Raw genomic sequence first — 16,318 nt, 5'->3', positions numbered from 1 at the left:
AGAAGGTTTGGAGTTTGATAGAAGGGACAGTTCGGTCCACATGGCGCATGGTGGCATACTATGATTCCACCCTTCGGAGCTCGGAGCCCCAGCTCAACTTCAACAGAAGTAAAGAACATGAGGGCGACCCAACGAGTAGCTAGGTTCATTGACAATATTTTAGGTGAAGCTTCAATTCGCTTTATCATCCGCTCAACAACGCAACACTTCCTCGATCAAATCCCGACTAGAGCAGAAGGCTGAAACGCCTCAAGCCCCCTATATGGATCAAAGATCATTCAAATCCACGTCTATGAGAACGGCGTCTACTGAGTAATCTTAACATCTGCACATCAAACGTTCCAACTATGCGACTTCTAGACCACGCGGGCGGGGGGCCAGGTATACCCTGAGCAGTCCGAACTCTTTGCCACTTTTGATGTAGAGAACTGCACGAACTCCGAAAAATGTCCATTTATCACTCTTCGGACTCCAGAGAGATTGCCGGTCTCTATACACGGTAGGTACACCAGCATCGGGTTCTGACCTTCCTGAACGAAAACCTCTATCTATCTCCACCAGGGCGTCTTCAGGGGCCTACGTGCTTCTTATCATGCCTCGAGACGCTCAAAAATACCACTTCGAAGTGGTTGAAAGTGCTCCAGAAGCCCAACGATGGGACGAGGAAAGAAAACAGACTGTCATATCCGCTATTTTCGGGTCTGGGATGTCACGAGAATGTCAATTATAGGAGCTATAAGCGCTCCCGGAGGACCCATGGTGCGCCTCAAAGCGAGGAAGCAATGGCGTGAGCGCGCTACGAAGCTCAGTGTGCAATGAAGAGACGCAAGTAATATAGAAGGATTCCGGAGAAGCAGTGTCCCATAATATTATGGACCTGCGTGGCAAGCCACCCGATACACTGAGTGGGTTAACCACACCAGACCGGAGCAGCCTTTGCGGACCGGGAAGAAGAATGGCCGCGGGGTGTGTTCAAAACTCAGACGAAGGAGTTTCGTACTGAGACCATAGCGCGACTGGAGGGAGTTCGAAGGATCCGAGAGTATAGAAAAGATCGAAACGAACCCAAGGTGCGTTGGCGCCACAGTTGACCACGACCGACCCAAATATACGAGACGCTGAACAGTCAGGTTTTACGGGAATGTATACGCTGAGATATAGACGCAAGTGCTTCCGTGCGTCGTGGAGTTGCCCTTGGACACGAGGCTGTGGACTATTTGACCTCCGCAGTCGGGAGAGAGTATGTCGGGCAAAGAGCAGGTACGCGAGACCGAAGTGTAAACAGACAATCAAGGGAATAAGCTTACCAGGAGCACTTGGTGTATGCTTCAGTGTGATTGAGAGTCAACTATGAGTATAGAGGCATCGTCCGAGGGTCAAAGTGGGCGTACCGGGAGCGGTGACATTGACTCCAGGCTCGCAAGGCGTCCGGAGATTGAGGGCAACATCGCAGGGGTTGTTGCCGTTACTGTTGGCGAGGACCTACGAATATGGTCAATGACTTTGGTCATGATATGGTTAAAGTCATTGGAGTGCATTAGGCACCTTATACTGCTCGCAAGCCGAGCTCGACTCGTCCTAGAGACGAAATAGCACGAACAAAACGTCAGTATGCCCTGTTACTCGGCAGTCGTATACACCCAAGTACAGCCGTAGAAACCGATGAGAAATAAGGACCTACATTCTCAGCAAGCACCCCAGTCGACCAAAGTTCAACAAGCACAAGAAAGAGGAGAGAAACGGGAAGACATTTGAGCGAACTGGGTCGCATCACATACGGACGCGCGCAGTGAGGAAGAGCAAACCAAAGCGCGAATATAATCGACAAGTCGAGCCAGGGTCGTAGTTATGATCGACCGGCAGCACGGCTCACACCGGCTTTTGCTTCCGCCTGGACGTAAGCGCCTGCTTTTGCTCATCGCTCCCACCCTCCTAAGCGCCCACGTTTCTTTTTGGGACCTATCGACGACCACCAGTATTCTGCTCGCCGGTCGCAGCTGCCATCATTGTCTCGCACACGACTCGCTTATGCCATCTTGTGCTGATATTTCTTGGCTAGGACGGTTGAGGAGGCCGCCCGGTTATCCACATCTAACTGGCGAATTGCAGTACAGGCTCCTCCGAGGCACACCGCCATAACCTCTGTTCAACCTTCGACAATCTTATTAACACGACAATTGGGACAGGATGAGTGATTCGCTTTGTACTGACGCTGAATAGTACCCCCGCCCCGACCACACACGACCGCTGACTAACAGTTTTTACTGCTCTAATAGCGCTGTTCTGTTCGCGATCGGTCCTCTCGGGCTACTTACACTCAGTAGCTATAGGTGCTCGAATCACTAAGTCCCGGATAGGCCTCTAGAATCCTCATCGTGCCCCCATGGCACCATCTCCTCTCAGAAACGGTATCAGACGAATCAACCCGTCGTAAGAGTGTATGCAGATGCCCACGGGACGGAGAAATGAGAGCCGATTTCGTACCCACGCCGGACACATCGCATCAATGTCAAGACACCCGAATCGTCGAGCTATATACCGGGCACGAACAGTGAAAGTCCTTGCAGAGTAGTAATCCGATAAGTACGGTCGGTATCGGGATACTGTTTCGTCGTTCAAAGCGCAGTAGGCTACAGTATGTTTCAATTCTTCACCAGCTGAGTCGTTTCATTCTGACAAACTTCCAAGGGGGTGGGGATGATGGTGTAGGTCCATCATTTCATCACCGCAAGGACTCGCGGAGCCTTCTTGATGGGGGGGCGAATCGTGAGACCGCTACCCAACTCTCTCATCGCGTTCTCAAGTCTCCTCCGACTCTACTCGCGTTGCGCTGTCCCGGAGCCTCGTACCGCACCTGCTCTACTGCGTCTCTGATCCGTCACTGCCTCCGTCTATGAGTACTTGATGAGTGCTCTAATAACGTCGCTAGGAGTCAATGTCCTCTTACCGTCGCTCACGGTCATGCTCCATCTATTTTGCCGTCTAGACCTACTTCTCACATGCCGCGCATCTCCTTGAGAGAGTCATATAAGACCGTACTTGAAGGAGGCACGCGAGAAAGGAGTTATGCAGATTACATAGAAGACCAGGCCCGTAAGAAACAAGCGGAAGGTCAAGAAGGATAAGACAGAGCTCAAGCATAAACGGGGTCATCACGTGCAGCGTGACAACGAGTGACACTTCCGCGTCGAGAGTGCGACATTTAATGCCTCGCCTGACATAGCGGACGCTCCCTAGACACACACAGCTCGAAATGAGACAATCGGTTTCTAACATTTATTAGTATAAATACAGTACTCTCTTTAGTATGCAACAGAATTCTACCAAATGCTCCCTGACTTGTCGGTATAGCCTCACAGTGTCGACAGCGGTAATTGTGGCACTCAGTGGCACCTGTCGTCGGGGCTTCGAGTACTTATGCCTGAGCCAAGCCTGAGCTGTATGACCCTCGACAATGTCTCATCTTCACAAAAAAATCATGTAAGAACTGAGAAAGAGCATATTCATTGTTTTATGAGCTCGGTGCTCATGTACAGACTGTACTTATTTGCCAAGACATATTTCTCTTGTGGATCTCAGTGTGGCCCATGCTGACAAGACCTTCTACACCACTTGTGCACATTGGTTCCTGTTCACAGCGAGCCTTCAAACTATGGCACAAAGACTTTGATGAAAATGAGCTCTAATATCAGATTCTGTGCCCATATTATGAATACCAGATATGCTGGTAAGCATATACGTGCAGGAGCCTGACGAGACCGCCAAGTCGGCCTGTGTGCTAAATGTAGACAAAGAATGTCTATACCGACAGGATAGGGACACATTGAAGGCAAACTGTTGCATTGAAGGTGTGAAATGCGTTGGCATTGAATAAATGTTGGTGCTGCATTTCTTTATTTTGACTTGTGCGATGTAGCGTACCGTCAAGAACGACGACGAAAGCATTAAACATTGCTCTTGCAAGACGCGTCACGGAGGAGTCTCACGCTGCACGTGATGACCCCGTTTATGCTTGAGCTCTGTCTTATACATAGTCCGAGAGCTATTCATAGTGATCGTCCAACAGGCAAAAGGTGATATGTTCGTTCAATCGAGCGACTTGTTGTGCCCACCTATAAGTAGAATGATTCAGGCTCCGCCCATGGCTTAGGATTCGGGCTGTATACGATACTACCGCGTCCCCTTCTATGTTATATGGACGCACAGAGAAGTTCATCTGATAAGACAGCCGTCTTATATCTAGACTAGACAATCTCATGCATCTCCTCGGACTCGATATTGTATCTAACTGCTACCGTACCTCCTGGTGTTTATCTCCGTGATACTTATCATTTTCTACTTCTGAAGTCGCAGAAGTATGGCGACGCGTACTAATTCTCTGAGCATGTACACTCGTCAACTTGACAGGAATAGCTTCTCCTCGTCTTGCGGTCGAAAATATAATCGTCTCGAAAAGTCTTTCAGTGCTCCTGGCCAGCTTCAGATTCAAACGTTGCTTATGTACTGCTCTTAGGTTGGAATCCCAATATACACCTCTATGTGCTATTCTCGTCACAGCCATTGATGGGGCGCAAAGCGGGCCGTGCCACATTCTCACAGCTTTCGAACACGAGAGCTACCGGCTTTGATTGATACTTGGCCCCTATCGCACGGTACTCTCAGTAGCTTTTATCGTTCACTTCACTGCAGAGTTCACCACCTTCTTGTGGCCTTTTTACCTGGTCGCAATATCTTAACCCATCATTAGTCCGTTCACCATGGTCAACTTCGCGAATCCCTCCGGCTCAACGACACCGTCCGATGCCATCTCACCCAACGCGTACAACGCAAGTTTCCCCGCTTCGTCCCAGGTGCATACGGGCCCACCGTTCTCGCCTCAATCTCTTTCGCCACTACAATCTCAAGCAGACCGTGACGTCGACTCCGCCGGTGCCTCACAACCACCTCAGATCATCGTCATCATTACACGATACGATTATTTCGGGAATATCAAGGAGGCGACGGAACAGCTCGCGTTTCCTCGGTCTCACTTCGCAGGAAAGACTTACGCGGTACGCAACCCATGCCCAATATCCATATGCATAGCACCGTTTGCTCACTCAGGACGATTGTGCGTGCATACTGCATACTAGGAAGTCCAAGAGGAGATATCGATTCATTCCGGGTGGAGCGCTTATCGCAAGCCCGGGTCTTTGAAGGCTACGTTCGCGAAAGCCGCGTATAATGAGGATAAGACGCCGTCGAAAATTACGAGTGCGTTTTGGGAGGATTTGTTCCCACACGTGTCGGCGTTGTATGTAGATTTCAAAGCGGTGAGTGCCTTTGGGACATTCTGTGGATGATAAGCCACACTGAGAATCTGACTTTGGCGGATGGTAGTGAGCTGGTTGTCTTGGACTTTGGTCAAGAGCCTTCGTAGGGTTTAGCTCCGATATGAACTGGCGTTTGGAAACCTTCACATGATGACAGCGGCTTCCGATGTATTGCATTATATATTTTATGAGTGAAGTTGGGTGAGAGCACTACATCTACCTTAGCCACTGTGGCGAAGTTGCACCCGATCATTTTCTGTTGTATCAATCATGCACAGTAAACCTACTGCCTCAGATCATCGTCATACACCGATTACGATACTGCGCGGTACCATCCCCTTTCTATCTAACAGACGAGTATCTTCCAGGCTTCCTGTGGTTTAGGCATCTGGGTCGGACATTGTTACTGGTGCCGGTGAGATAGAAGTTCTCTGCTTGATCGTTTATTGTATCTTTTGACACTGCACTTTTTCCAGGTCACCGCAGTTGAAATACTACCCTGGTGCCGTAGATAGGCCGTGCTCGATGGCGGGCGTATGGATGACCTTGGATGTTTGTGGATGTTTGGTTCTTCGCCCGCCGGAAGGAAGAGAAAGCTAACGACCAACTAATGACACTAGCAGCAGAATTGACAGAGATGAGGCAGTTCTCCCATCGAATGCTGGTCAAAGTTGTTGATGGTGGCGTCTGGCATCGAGAGTTGAATGACTGAGCCTTGAGTCTTTTACACAGCCTCACTATGATATATAAAGCCGATAGCCACAAAGCGTCTAGTATTCATTCTCCTTGCCAGCTACCATCATGTCCTTTCCTGGGCTTGAGGATTTTGTGCGTCTCATACGTGAACAGCACATGTCTGCAATTGAGACGAGTCTTGGTGTGGGATACCAGAACATCTTTGCTAGCGCATTCACATCCTGCGTTGCGATATATCTAGCATCGCTATCCTCGCTCTCGGTATGTTTTGATCCACTCAGGCCTACGAAGTTGACTTATTTGCCACCTATTTCCCTTCGAATCATTTAGATGTTGAGAGCGGCGAAAACGTTCGATGTTTCCGACTTACCCATCAGGCCATTCACAGAGTCGACGAACTTTCGGGCATATGAACAGAAGAACAGAGTTCTACTTTGTGCCTACGGAGCGGCCTTTGTGCTTCTTGCTACATTCGTTTACGGATTCACAACTAAGACAGAAATGGTTTTGGAGTGGGTCTGCACAATTTTGACGTTGCTCTTGTCATGCGTTGCTCTTATTACTGTAAGGATCTCCATGGCTGCCTCTCAATTGTCCAAGCATCAGACACTGGCGTTGATCAATGATTGGATCTTACTTCTGGTTTACAGGTGGTCGATTATGCACTAAACAAGAGGATTGTAGTCCGACAATGGAACAAAGACGGTATGTTCATCTATCGCCGTGATCATCCCGAAACACTTCCTCATGCACAAGCTACCTCTTTAGGGACCGTTGCGCGAATTGCGACGGCCAACACACAGGCCAGAACTTACAAGCGGCCCCTATACTCACTACTATTTATTAGTGCCGTCCTCGCTGGCACCGCGATCGTGTATGCAGACAGCTACAGCCTTTGGGAAATCGTTATCTCCTCCTTGTCCTTCTTCGTCCTCCGTGATGGGCCCCAGTATCACCATGGGAACGCACCAGCGACACTTGGGAAGGCAGTCAAACTGGATATGTTGTTTCTTTTCGGTGTCGCCTACCTTTATTGGCTCCTCATGCTCTTCTCATCCCTTTGGACTGACGACGCTCCCTGGAGTCCTATGGAGGAAGTCTTATACTATGGCATCCATAAGTTGTCTACTTTCACCCAGGTCGTCGCGACTTTCTGTACCGGTAAGATGCTCGTCCTAGTGTTAAAACGTGTCATATCTTACTGAAAACCCTTATAGGTAACATCATTGCTCACGTTTATCGTCACGAAGTTACACGAGCCATCGCCGGCCTTTCTGAGCGTGGGGATCACATCGAATTGGAAACTTCTAACAGCACCCCACCTAACAGCAACCCACCCTACGCCAACTCAGCCGATTCCCACGATGACACAGCGAAGACATCTGCATCCAGATTGAACCCTGTTGGCGAGGTACCATTGAACGTACCTATCCAATCCCTTTCCACATCTCCTCATTTCTCACCTCTCTCTACGCCAATCGCCACCTTCGCGCTCTTCACGTACATCTTCGCCTACGCTGTCGCCTTACTTCTTGCCGAGTCGCAAACGACGGTTGGTCATGGATACATCATGGCTCCTCCTTTGTCTCAAGGAAATGCCGTTATTAAGAGTTTCATGGAGGTGCTTTTCCCTACGCCTCCGAGGATCATGGCATGGGCACTCGTTTCTATAGTCGTTCTTGTGGCGTGCAAGTGGCGCTGGGACAGAGGTGGGAAGGAGATGTGGGAGGATAAGGAGATGTGGTTGATGCTTCCGGTCCCAGAGAACGCTTCGACTGTATAGGGTCACGTCCAGACTAGTCTTTATGTCTACGACGGTCGGGATGGGTTAGAGTTAACTTGCACGGATATCTATCCTAATTGGTCACGAGGAAGGATAAGTAGGTGAAAAGTTCGTAGGGGTTCAACTTCTCGATGTGTTATTAGTATTCTCGACGTTTTTATCATCGGGCTTGTCAGCATTACACCTTTTTACAGCAGTGCATATTTACACAACCGTCAGCGAGATTATCGCTACCTCAGGCTTAGGGATGTGTGTGGGTAGGTGTTATAGGTCATGGGTTGCGACCTATCAACGCAGCTAACGCCACACTTTCTCCATAATAATCATTTGATCGCCTTAGCTGGCAAGTTATGATCAAGGCCTCTCTAAGAATAAACAGCAGTACATCTTCATATAAAAGCTACACATCTCTTCCCGTAGCTTCTCAGGCTCCCATCCTACAGTTACGATGGAGGCCTCTTCCGCCATTTCGTTGCTTGAGCAATTGCAAGCCCTCAGGCTCGGTAACAACCCCGCGACCCCACTTTCTTCTCCTGCAGCCATGCCTCCCCAGATCGTGGTTGCACTTACACAGTGGAATGTATGGTGTAGACCTGGCGTGAAGATGTCTAGATCGCGCAAGAAAGACCACAAGCGAATAGTGCTCTTAAGAGCTCATCTGGAAGGTAAAACGTACCAGGTTAGGAAGCAAGGCTCATCTTCACACGACTCTTTCTGACCGGGACATCGTATACAGGAAGTCAAAGAGGAGATAGTCAGGCTCTCAGGTTGGGCTGATGTTGCCAAACCGAAGTCTCTCAAGGGAACGTTCCGGCAAGCCTCTCTCGACGAAGACGAAAATCCGTGCCAGATCAGTCCTGAGCACTGGTCCGCACTATACCCGCACATTCTCGCGTTACATTTGAGGTTCGACCGCAAGGAAGGTAAACAAGCTGTCTTCAATGCCTACCGAACAAATACTAAATAACAGCGGATTCCACTCAGACACTCCTGCCATTTGATCAGCATGTAGAGGGGTCGTCTTTGTTCTTTCCTTCCTGTACTTGTGATGGAGGAAAACAATCGTTGAATGAGCAGATTGGATTGTGAAATCGAATATTGGTTGACGCACAGCATAGGTGTGCAGCCCTTCGAATTGTAGTCGAAGATTCTCAAGCTCCTCTACCGCCCTACGTAGCCCAGTCTCATGAACTCGCTCACGCTCAGATATATCGAGCTGTTATTCTGTGAGCTGCAAAGGATGAGGTGCATGAATGGTGAATGACCTGAGGTGAGTAAAGCAAGATATTGTCGAGAGCGTTTCGAATCCATATTGATTCATCGTATGTCGGTCTCCTGGGCCGTCATTCAACGGGACAAGCCCAAGCCCAAGCCTCTCCAGTACAGGGTGCGCTTCTGCCGCTGCCAGCAGGAGCTCCAGTAGAGAGGCGGTCGAGGCATGCGCAGACATCAAGTGTCATTCAAATGTGGTCAAAAAAGTCAGAGGATTGAGTCCTATTAGCAAAGCTAGTGCGTCCGTAGCGGTGGCGGCGAACGACAAAGATTGAAGGGAAGGATAAGGATCATCTGTGCCGTGCGGTAGCTGGAACGACTGGGTTGCATGACTGTTACCAGAAAACTTTGAGTCTCGACGCGTGACTTCGAGACTTTTCAATCGCTTCAAGCCAGTCGTAGCTCTCATGTTGGCCGGTGAAAGGCAACCTGAGAACATCGGTAGCCTCATTTCTGCGAGCATGGACAGACGAGAAAGCAAGAGGCAGGCGTCCTCTTCGAGTTCGGCGAGAGGTATGTCAGAATCGATGATAAGCTTTTGAATACGTGGCATGCAGTCAGCTTTCTGGAGGACACGCTCGTGGAAAGTCTTTTTGAACCGATCTTCGATGTGGCGAACAGCCGAGCGTTTTCCAAAAACTGTGACCAGTCTGCGACCATGATCGCTTCGACAAGGAACCTTTGGGCAAGGTAGTCCGCTTTTGAGAATGCAATAATGATAAACGGAGATTCCTTACAATTCAGAGAATATTTAGTTCTGAATTTCCGCGATGTAGAGAGCGCGATGCATTGATTGTTGTCAAGTTCGGATTCTGCATCGTCTCGGTGTGCTGGGGTAGGTGATCGAAAGTTGGGATAAATGACGACACTTGTACTACTTGAGCTGAATGATTGCATTGTCAGGAACTTCTCCCCAAGACAGAACATGTCGACTTACCGGGAAGTTTATTGGTCACTGAGCAGGACGTTGGAAAGACGTCGCTGCTCCGCAAATGATCTCGCTCGACCTATAATTTGAAACACGGTACGCGCCACCATGTCGCCCGCACGCCACACTCATAGCTTCCGGTTCTCTTCAGTCACAATCCACCATTCAATCCAGCTCACAGCCTCTCGTGGCATCCATCCCACACCAAACCCGCCAGACAAGAACAAACAAGTCTCTAAGGGCAGTATAACCGGTATGCGAGGCGAATCATTGTTTGCATAAGCTGCACTCGGGCACCGGCACGTTTAGTTTGCTTCTCAATCTCCTTCCCTCACCGCGTCTCCTTATATACAGCAGAAACCTCGTCGAACAAGATCTAACCACGTCGGCAACGCGCGATGTACGACGTTGGAGAGTATAAGGTCGATTATAGGATGAATTGCGACTCCGACCCTCTTTGACCTCATCCGTATCAGCTCTTCTATCGCCGCTCGCTCTACTCTCTTTTACGTTCTCTGGGTGCCCTGTCCCGCCTAAATTGTCCTACTCAGACCTCACTCTCACGTGTAGATGTGGAAGGGACTTCCACGTCGAAATATGCGTCCAAACCGACACTGACACCTCACCCCGGACTCTCGAAGACCACCCTTCGAGCTTCTGCCCATCCACCATTCCTCAGTCTCCCACACGTGCCATTCCCACTCCCGCTTCATCAGTCCACTAGAATTTACGCACTTGGGATCGGGAGAAAAAGACGTAGACGAAAGCATCACAGAGGACGCGGATTTGCAACAGCGGGCGGATCGAAGAGGCGGAAAATGAGCCGGGTGGATCGGGAGGTGGTAATGTTCATGATGGCGCTGGCGATGGAGAAGCAGCACACTTGGGACCTGGGGCGAAGAGAGGAGCGAGGGCAGATCGAGAAGGAGAACGCGAACGCGAAGGTGGAAATAAAAACGGAGATGGAGAGGGAAGGAATAGAGGAACTGTTGGGTCACTGAGGAAGGGACGGCGCGGGGAGGCACATTCGGGTGTAAGGCGTGCAATGGCTGGGAGGAGAGATTGGCAAGGAGGTGAGATTGGCATGGAGTTGAGAGTGTGTTCGTATGGAAAGGATCTACCGTCGACATCAGAGGGACCATCGCAGCGGACGAGAACGGCGACGAAGGGGCCTGTACCAGCTACATCGGCCTGCGCCTTTACCATCGGCATCGAGCCATGTGGATCGAAAGGTAACGAGACGAAGACTGTCGCTAGGACTAGAGGAAGTCGAGGGAGCTGTACGGTGCGTTTTCCTTCCTCCTTCGCTGCGGTGTGCTGTTTATGCTGTTTGCCTCGGTAATGTCTTGGTGTCGGGCGGGTGTTCTTTCGCTCAAATACTAGTCGAGAAACGTTCAGACATGTATTCCCGTCGTTCGCACACGTTGTGACTGTTTGGGATCACACGAAATATGCATCCTCTCATCACGAAGTGTATGCGTTGTATGAATTACAAGGCGAATCCGTGCGCTGTTCAATGCACGCGGACCACAATACTCAGCTCCAAAATCGGCTCTCAAGGCGTTCGTCTTCGTCTTAGATGTTTTCAGGTTCTCAGGAAAGGTGAATATTACGAGAGCTCGGGAGTTTGTAGTTCGAGTGCGAACATGTTCGTATTTTTCTGCTGAAGGCAATACCGCGAGCGCTGTCTGCGAGCGCCGCTCTGTTCGACGAGCGTGGATTGTGATATGACATGGCTCGAATGACATTTCAGTATGAGATATGGACTCATGACTGTAAATCCTTTCGAGTATGCAGCCCAGGGCGCGATCCTTTCAATTCGATGACTAAGCCGTCAGGAATAAGTTGTGCCGTCGTAAATGTCAGAAATTTCGGCAAGGCTTATGGTAGGCTCGCGGTGTTCGGCCTTGAATGGATATACCTGGGTTTCGTTCGATGCTCCGGACCTACGGATCGAGGTTTTATTCTCAGTTTGTTCTATGTATATACCTCGGAGGCTTATCTGGCTGGTGACTTGGGCGTCAGCATGCTCAGGCGCAATCCCATCGTGTGAGCAACTGCACAGCAGCGGAAACGAGCAAGCCTCCTTGGCTTTGACCCTCAACCCAGCCCCCTCCATGCCTACACTATTCCGTCATGAGAGCGACTGCACTGCATCGGGCGCCACAACGAACAGCTCTCCTTGACCCTCAACCCTGCCCTTCACTCCCGTTCTCTCCTTTGTGTCCCCCCGCCAAGATCCAAGTCGTACACCATCCATGTCTAATGTACCATTGGAGCCTGTAATCGAGGAGATTATCAGGGAAGGTCAGAGGCACGCCTGTTTAAATACGTTGCTCGTTGAAATCAACACTTATCTTCATGTTCCGTTACCATCGTGCAGAATCCGGATCCTTGTCGTGGGCAAGGTGAAGTTCTGCTTGACCACACATATCGAACATAGGACTGTAGTCTGATTACGACAGCGCCTCAAAGACTGGGTCTGGCAAGACATCTCTGATCAAAGAGGTTTTCAAGGTCGACACACTCGTGAGTTGATCTTCTTCACTGTCGGGGTCCGGCGTTGCTGAACTCGAGATTCTGCAGGAGCCCTCTCACGATCGTGCTGGTATCTGCGACATCGAAAAAGAACTCGTATCGAAGGACAACGAGCGCTTCGTCATCCATGATTCGCAAGGGTACGAGCCGGGAGGTGAAACGAAGTTCAAAGAGCTCACGGCGTTCATCAAGAGACGCTGTCGTGAGTCGAAGCTTTCCGACCGAGTCCATGTTATATGGTGCGTTTCGATGGCTACCTGGGGTGGGTACACTTTGAGCTGAGCACTTACTGCCATTCTAGGCTTTGTATCGAGGTGCCCTGGGCGGGCGGTAGGGCCCTCGAGACAGGAACGGAAGACTTGTTGCGGTCAGTTCCGAAAGGTAAGTCCACACGACTGAACTAATATCCTAAAATCCTGCTTTATGCTGATTATTGCAGCAGATATTGCGATGGTGGTGGTATTTACGAAGTACGACCGACTCGTCCTCGCGATGGAGGACCAAATCTCGGATCCAGACATCGACGACGATGAGTTCGACATACGCTGCCGTTCGCTCGCGGAGGAGGCCTACAATCAGCGTTGCGCTCCGTTACTAAAGTTTATGTCCGAGACGGAGTGTCGCTCGTTGCCAATCGTGAATGTGTCTGGTGCGTAAATCAGGGCTGCGCTTCTCCAACAATCCCTAACCTACATCGTCCAGTGAAGGACTCCTACACACCTACCCTGTCAAAGTTAATCCAGGTCACTGAAGAGCAGATCCAACTCGTCGAACAGACTCAAGACGAAATATCAGAAGAAGAGCCTCAAGGACCATCGGACGGTGTCGGGTTTACATCCGTGACGCTCATGGCGTCTGCCCAGAGGGTGGACATGGACAGTAAGGTTGCTCTGGCTATTCGGTGGGTATTTCCCTATATGAAGCATTGCTGCCCGCACTCATGGTTCAATCGATGATCAAAGCGTAGGCAAGAAAAGTACGCCGGTCCATGTTGCTGTTTCTAGTTTCACATCTCATAGTTGGTCCCTGCAGAGTACTGGCGAGGACTTGCGTCAGGCACGCATTTTCCTGGCTTAGGAATGCGCGAATGTCTGGCAGTTCTTCACAAAGACATCGTCATACCATGGAACATTCCTGATCCCGACAAGGTGCGCTGTGCATCGTAGGGCGAGGCCAATCGCTCACATCGTTGCATTACCATAGCTTCTCATCTCCGAAGAGTTCGAGTCCTGCATCACTCGACTAGTGCAGGACCTGGACAAATTCTCCAGTGCTTCGGGACGCAAGGCCTTGTACGCATATTTTGATGTATCCTCTTTGTACATACTGAGCCATGGCGTCAGATCGAAGGGTGTTGCTCTCGCTGGTACTTTATCCGGTGTGGCGGGTGCGGTATCGGGCCCCGTCGCACCCATTGTGGCACCGACCGTGTTCGCTGCTACGTTTTTCGCGCACTGGGTATACGACACCTACACGACTACGTGAGTCCGTACTTCTCGGTGACCTCACCAAGTGTCTCACTACGTTAGTAGGCCACACACCGTCCGCTGCCTGATGGGATACATCGTGCATCTCACCAATGTAATGCAGCGGATCTTTCACGAGACGCTACAGGGACATGCCGTGTCAAATGAGAGTGTCAACGCTTTGGTAGAGAAGTACTCGAGCTCGAAGGTCTTTGGATTGGTTCGCGATGGCATTGCGGAGTTCGTTGCAAGAACGAAAACATTCCGATTTGCAGACAAGGATTATGTACTGGATGAACTCGTCCGTCTGATTAACGAGCATCGGTATACGCCGCATGAGGCTACATGACGAGACACGTAGACTCGATTGTACGATACGATGTTCGTAGTAGTACGGCCTCAAGTGGCAGTGTATGCTTTTCGATAGCTGTCTTGTGTCGGTGATTCTTTTGGGACATTTGAAGGCAGCCCGGGCGAGTATACTACTAGTAGTTTCCTCTACCTCATAGCTATACCTTCCATCGACGAGCCTTGCGGTCCAGCCTCATACATGTGCAGCTTTGTGTGAGTAATTAATGTCGTGATGAGAGATAGCGTATTCGACATTCTCGTCTGAAATATCCATTGGCTGGTATTTATATCACGGTGGGTGAGGGCAAAGGGCTTGATCCCGAACTAGAGCGCTAACCCTGCTGCTTTCAGTCGACCACGTCGACGATTCACAGTCAACCCTCCGCATCGTTCGTCATGGCCTCCGCTAACAGCGAGCAGCCAAGGGTGCCGTCTCCAAATGACCAAAACGAAGACTACTTTGCGGAAACACTTCAGCTTCGGGCGAAGTGCAGACGTTTTCGCATCTTGGTAATCGGTCGAGCCAACGCAGGCAAAACCACGCTCTGTCAAAGGATGTGCAACACCACGGACCCTCCGGTTGTGTACACTAAAGGCGGAAAAATAGTATGTACATCGGAGAACGATCCCTTCCTATACTAACTAAATGTTTCTGGATGGCTCTAGGTCAATGTGTCGCCAAGCGAAGAGGTGTGTATATCACTCCCTCAGCGGACTGACTTTCCTGAGCGGACTGACTTTCTTGAGTGAAACTGCTGAACCCCGTTCATCCTACTAGCGCGGCATACACAATATTGAGGATGAGATCGTCTATGAAGCTAATCCGGGCTTTGTGTTCCATGACTCCGGTGGCTTTGAGTCCGGGTCTGAAGCAGAGCTGCAGACTGTACGGGATTTCATCAAGAACCGTTCGGAGGAGGGTGAACTAAGCAGCAGGCTGCATGCCATCTGGTGTCGTCCATACCCTTTCTGAAAATGATAATTCATGCTCATGTATAATTTGGTTGATAAGGTTTTGCATGCCCGTCGACAGTGATCGCCCACTTGTGGACGCTGAGATGAAATTCTTCGACAGTGGAACACATCCAGGTATAGTCGGTATTATGAAATTGTGTTACATGCTAACCATTCTTTCCCACTCTGAATGTCAGTCCCAGTCATTGCGATATTCACCAAATGTGACAGCCAATACATCAAGGCAAAGGAGCATCTTCGTGAGAAGGGAATCAGCCGAAGGGACATAACTAAACAGGTCATCGAGAAGGAAATAGAAAACTATCTGAGAATGCTAGAGACAGATTGGAATAAAAGAGCCATTCATCCACCCAAAGCATACTGCTTTATGAAAGGTAATGATCACAAGAATCATCAGAGTATTGTATCCAGTCATTAACATTAATATGAATAGGTTTAGAACATGTGAATGATGAATCATACAAGCAATGTGCAGCCCTTGTTGAGAGGACTGAAGAATCCATAGATGATGATGTACTGAAGCTTTTGTTTGCATCAGTACAAAGATGCAATACAAAGATCTGTGTCCGTCATGCAGTCAAATATAGTTTGCGTAACTGTATGTAAAGCAACCTATCAATGGAACTTCAAACTGACATATATGTATCAGATGAATCAAAAGCCAGTAGTACTGAAGGCTGGCAAAAGCGCAAAACATATCAACAATATTTGGTTGCCACTGCATATAGGTTCCCCCATATTTTGGTAAGAAAATCAGTAACATATAGTGGTGATCTCTGAATCTCATGCTCTCTCACCTTGGCTGGATCTTTACAGTTTGTAAGTATCTGTCTCCCTTTGCTTGTGAAGGTTGTCCTGCTCACTGTCTCGTACTTTGGCCGGATCTTTCTAGCCGGTCAGCACCTGTCTCTCCTTCTTTTCTGAAGGTCGTCCCGCTCACTGTCTCTCGCCTTGGCCGGATCTTTCCAGCCGGTCAGCACCTGTCTCTCCTTCTTTT

At 49.7% G+C, this 16,318-nt stretch overlaps 2 protein-coding genes across 2 annotated transcripts; both read left to right on the top strand.

Annotated features, from left to right (window-relative positions):
* The first annotated feature begins 6,490 nt into the window (after nucleotides 1–6,490).
* On the top strand, nucleotides 6,491–7,942 carry STEHIDRAFT_172115 (uncharacterized protein). The gene is made up of 4 exons (XM_007309699.1): nucleotides 6,491–6,572; nucleotides 6,659–6,713; nucleotides 6,777–7,169; nucleotides 7,226–7,942. The coding sequence occupies exons 1-4, from the start codon at nucleotides 6,510–6,512 to the stop codon at nucleotides 7,789–7,791; spliced, it is 1,077 nt and encodes a 358-aa protein (XP_007309761.1). The 5' UTR covers nucleotides 6,491–6,509; the 3' UTR covers nucleotides 7,792–7,942.
* Nucleotides 7,943–14,742: 6,800 nt separating this feature from the next.
* On the top strand, nucleotides 14,743–15,927 carry STEHIDRAFT_66853 (uncharacterized protein; the record flags this gene model as incomplete). The annotated part of the gene is made up of 6 exons (XM_007309517.1): nucleotides 14,743–14,952; nucleotides 15,013–15,036; nucleotides 15,125–15,297; nucleotides 15,359–15,435; nucleotides 15,498–15,724; nucleotides 15,787–15,927. The coding sequence occupies 6 exons, from the start codon at nucleotides 14,743–14,745 to the stop codon at nucleotides 15,925–15,927; spliced, it is 852 nt and encodes a 283-aa protein (XP_007309579.1).
* Nucleotides 15,928–16,318: the final 391 nt, after the last annotated feature.

Source organism: Stereum hirsutum, assembly GCF_000264905.1.
Source record: "Stereum hirsutum FP-91666 SS1 unplaced genomic scaffold STEHIscaffold_18, whole genome shotgun sequence".
NCBI lineage: Eukaryota > Fungi > Basidiomycota > Agaricomycetes > Russulales > Stereaceae > Stereum > Stereum hirsutum.
This window is presented reverse-complemented; position numbering and strand designations above follow the sequence as displayed.

What these genes read in the sequence shown, in the direction of transcription:
- STEHIDRAFT_172115 (XM_007309699.1), top strand. Translation starts at nt 6,510, where the DNA reads ATGGTTTTGGAGTGGGTCTGCACAATTTTGACGTTGCTCTTGTCATGC. An exon ending in CATGCGTTGCTCTTATTACT is followed by an intron (nt 6,573 to 6,658) that starts GTAAGGATCTCC and finishes TCTGGTTTACAG; the next exon opens with GTGGTCGATTATGCACTAAA. An exon ending in CCGACAATGGAACAAAGACG is followed by an intron (nt 6,714 to 6,776) that starts GTATGTTCATCT and finishes CTACCTCTTTAG; the next exon opens with GGACCGTTGCGCGAATTGCG.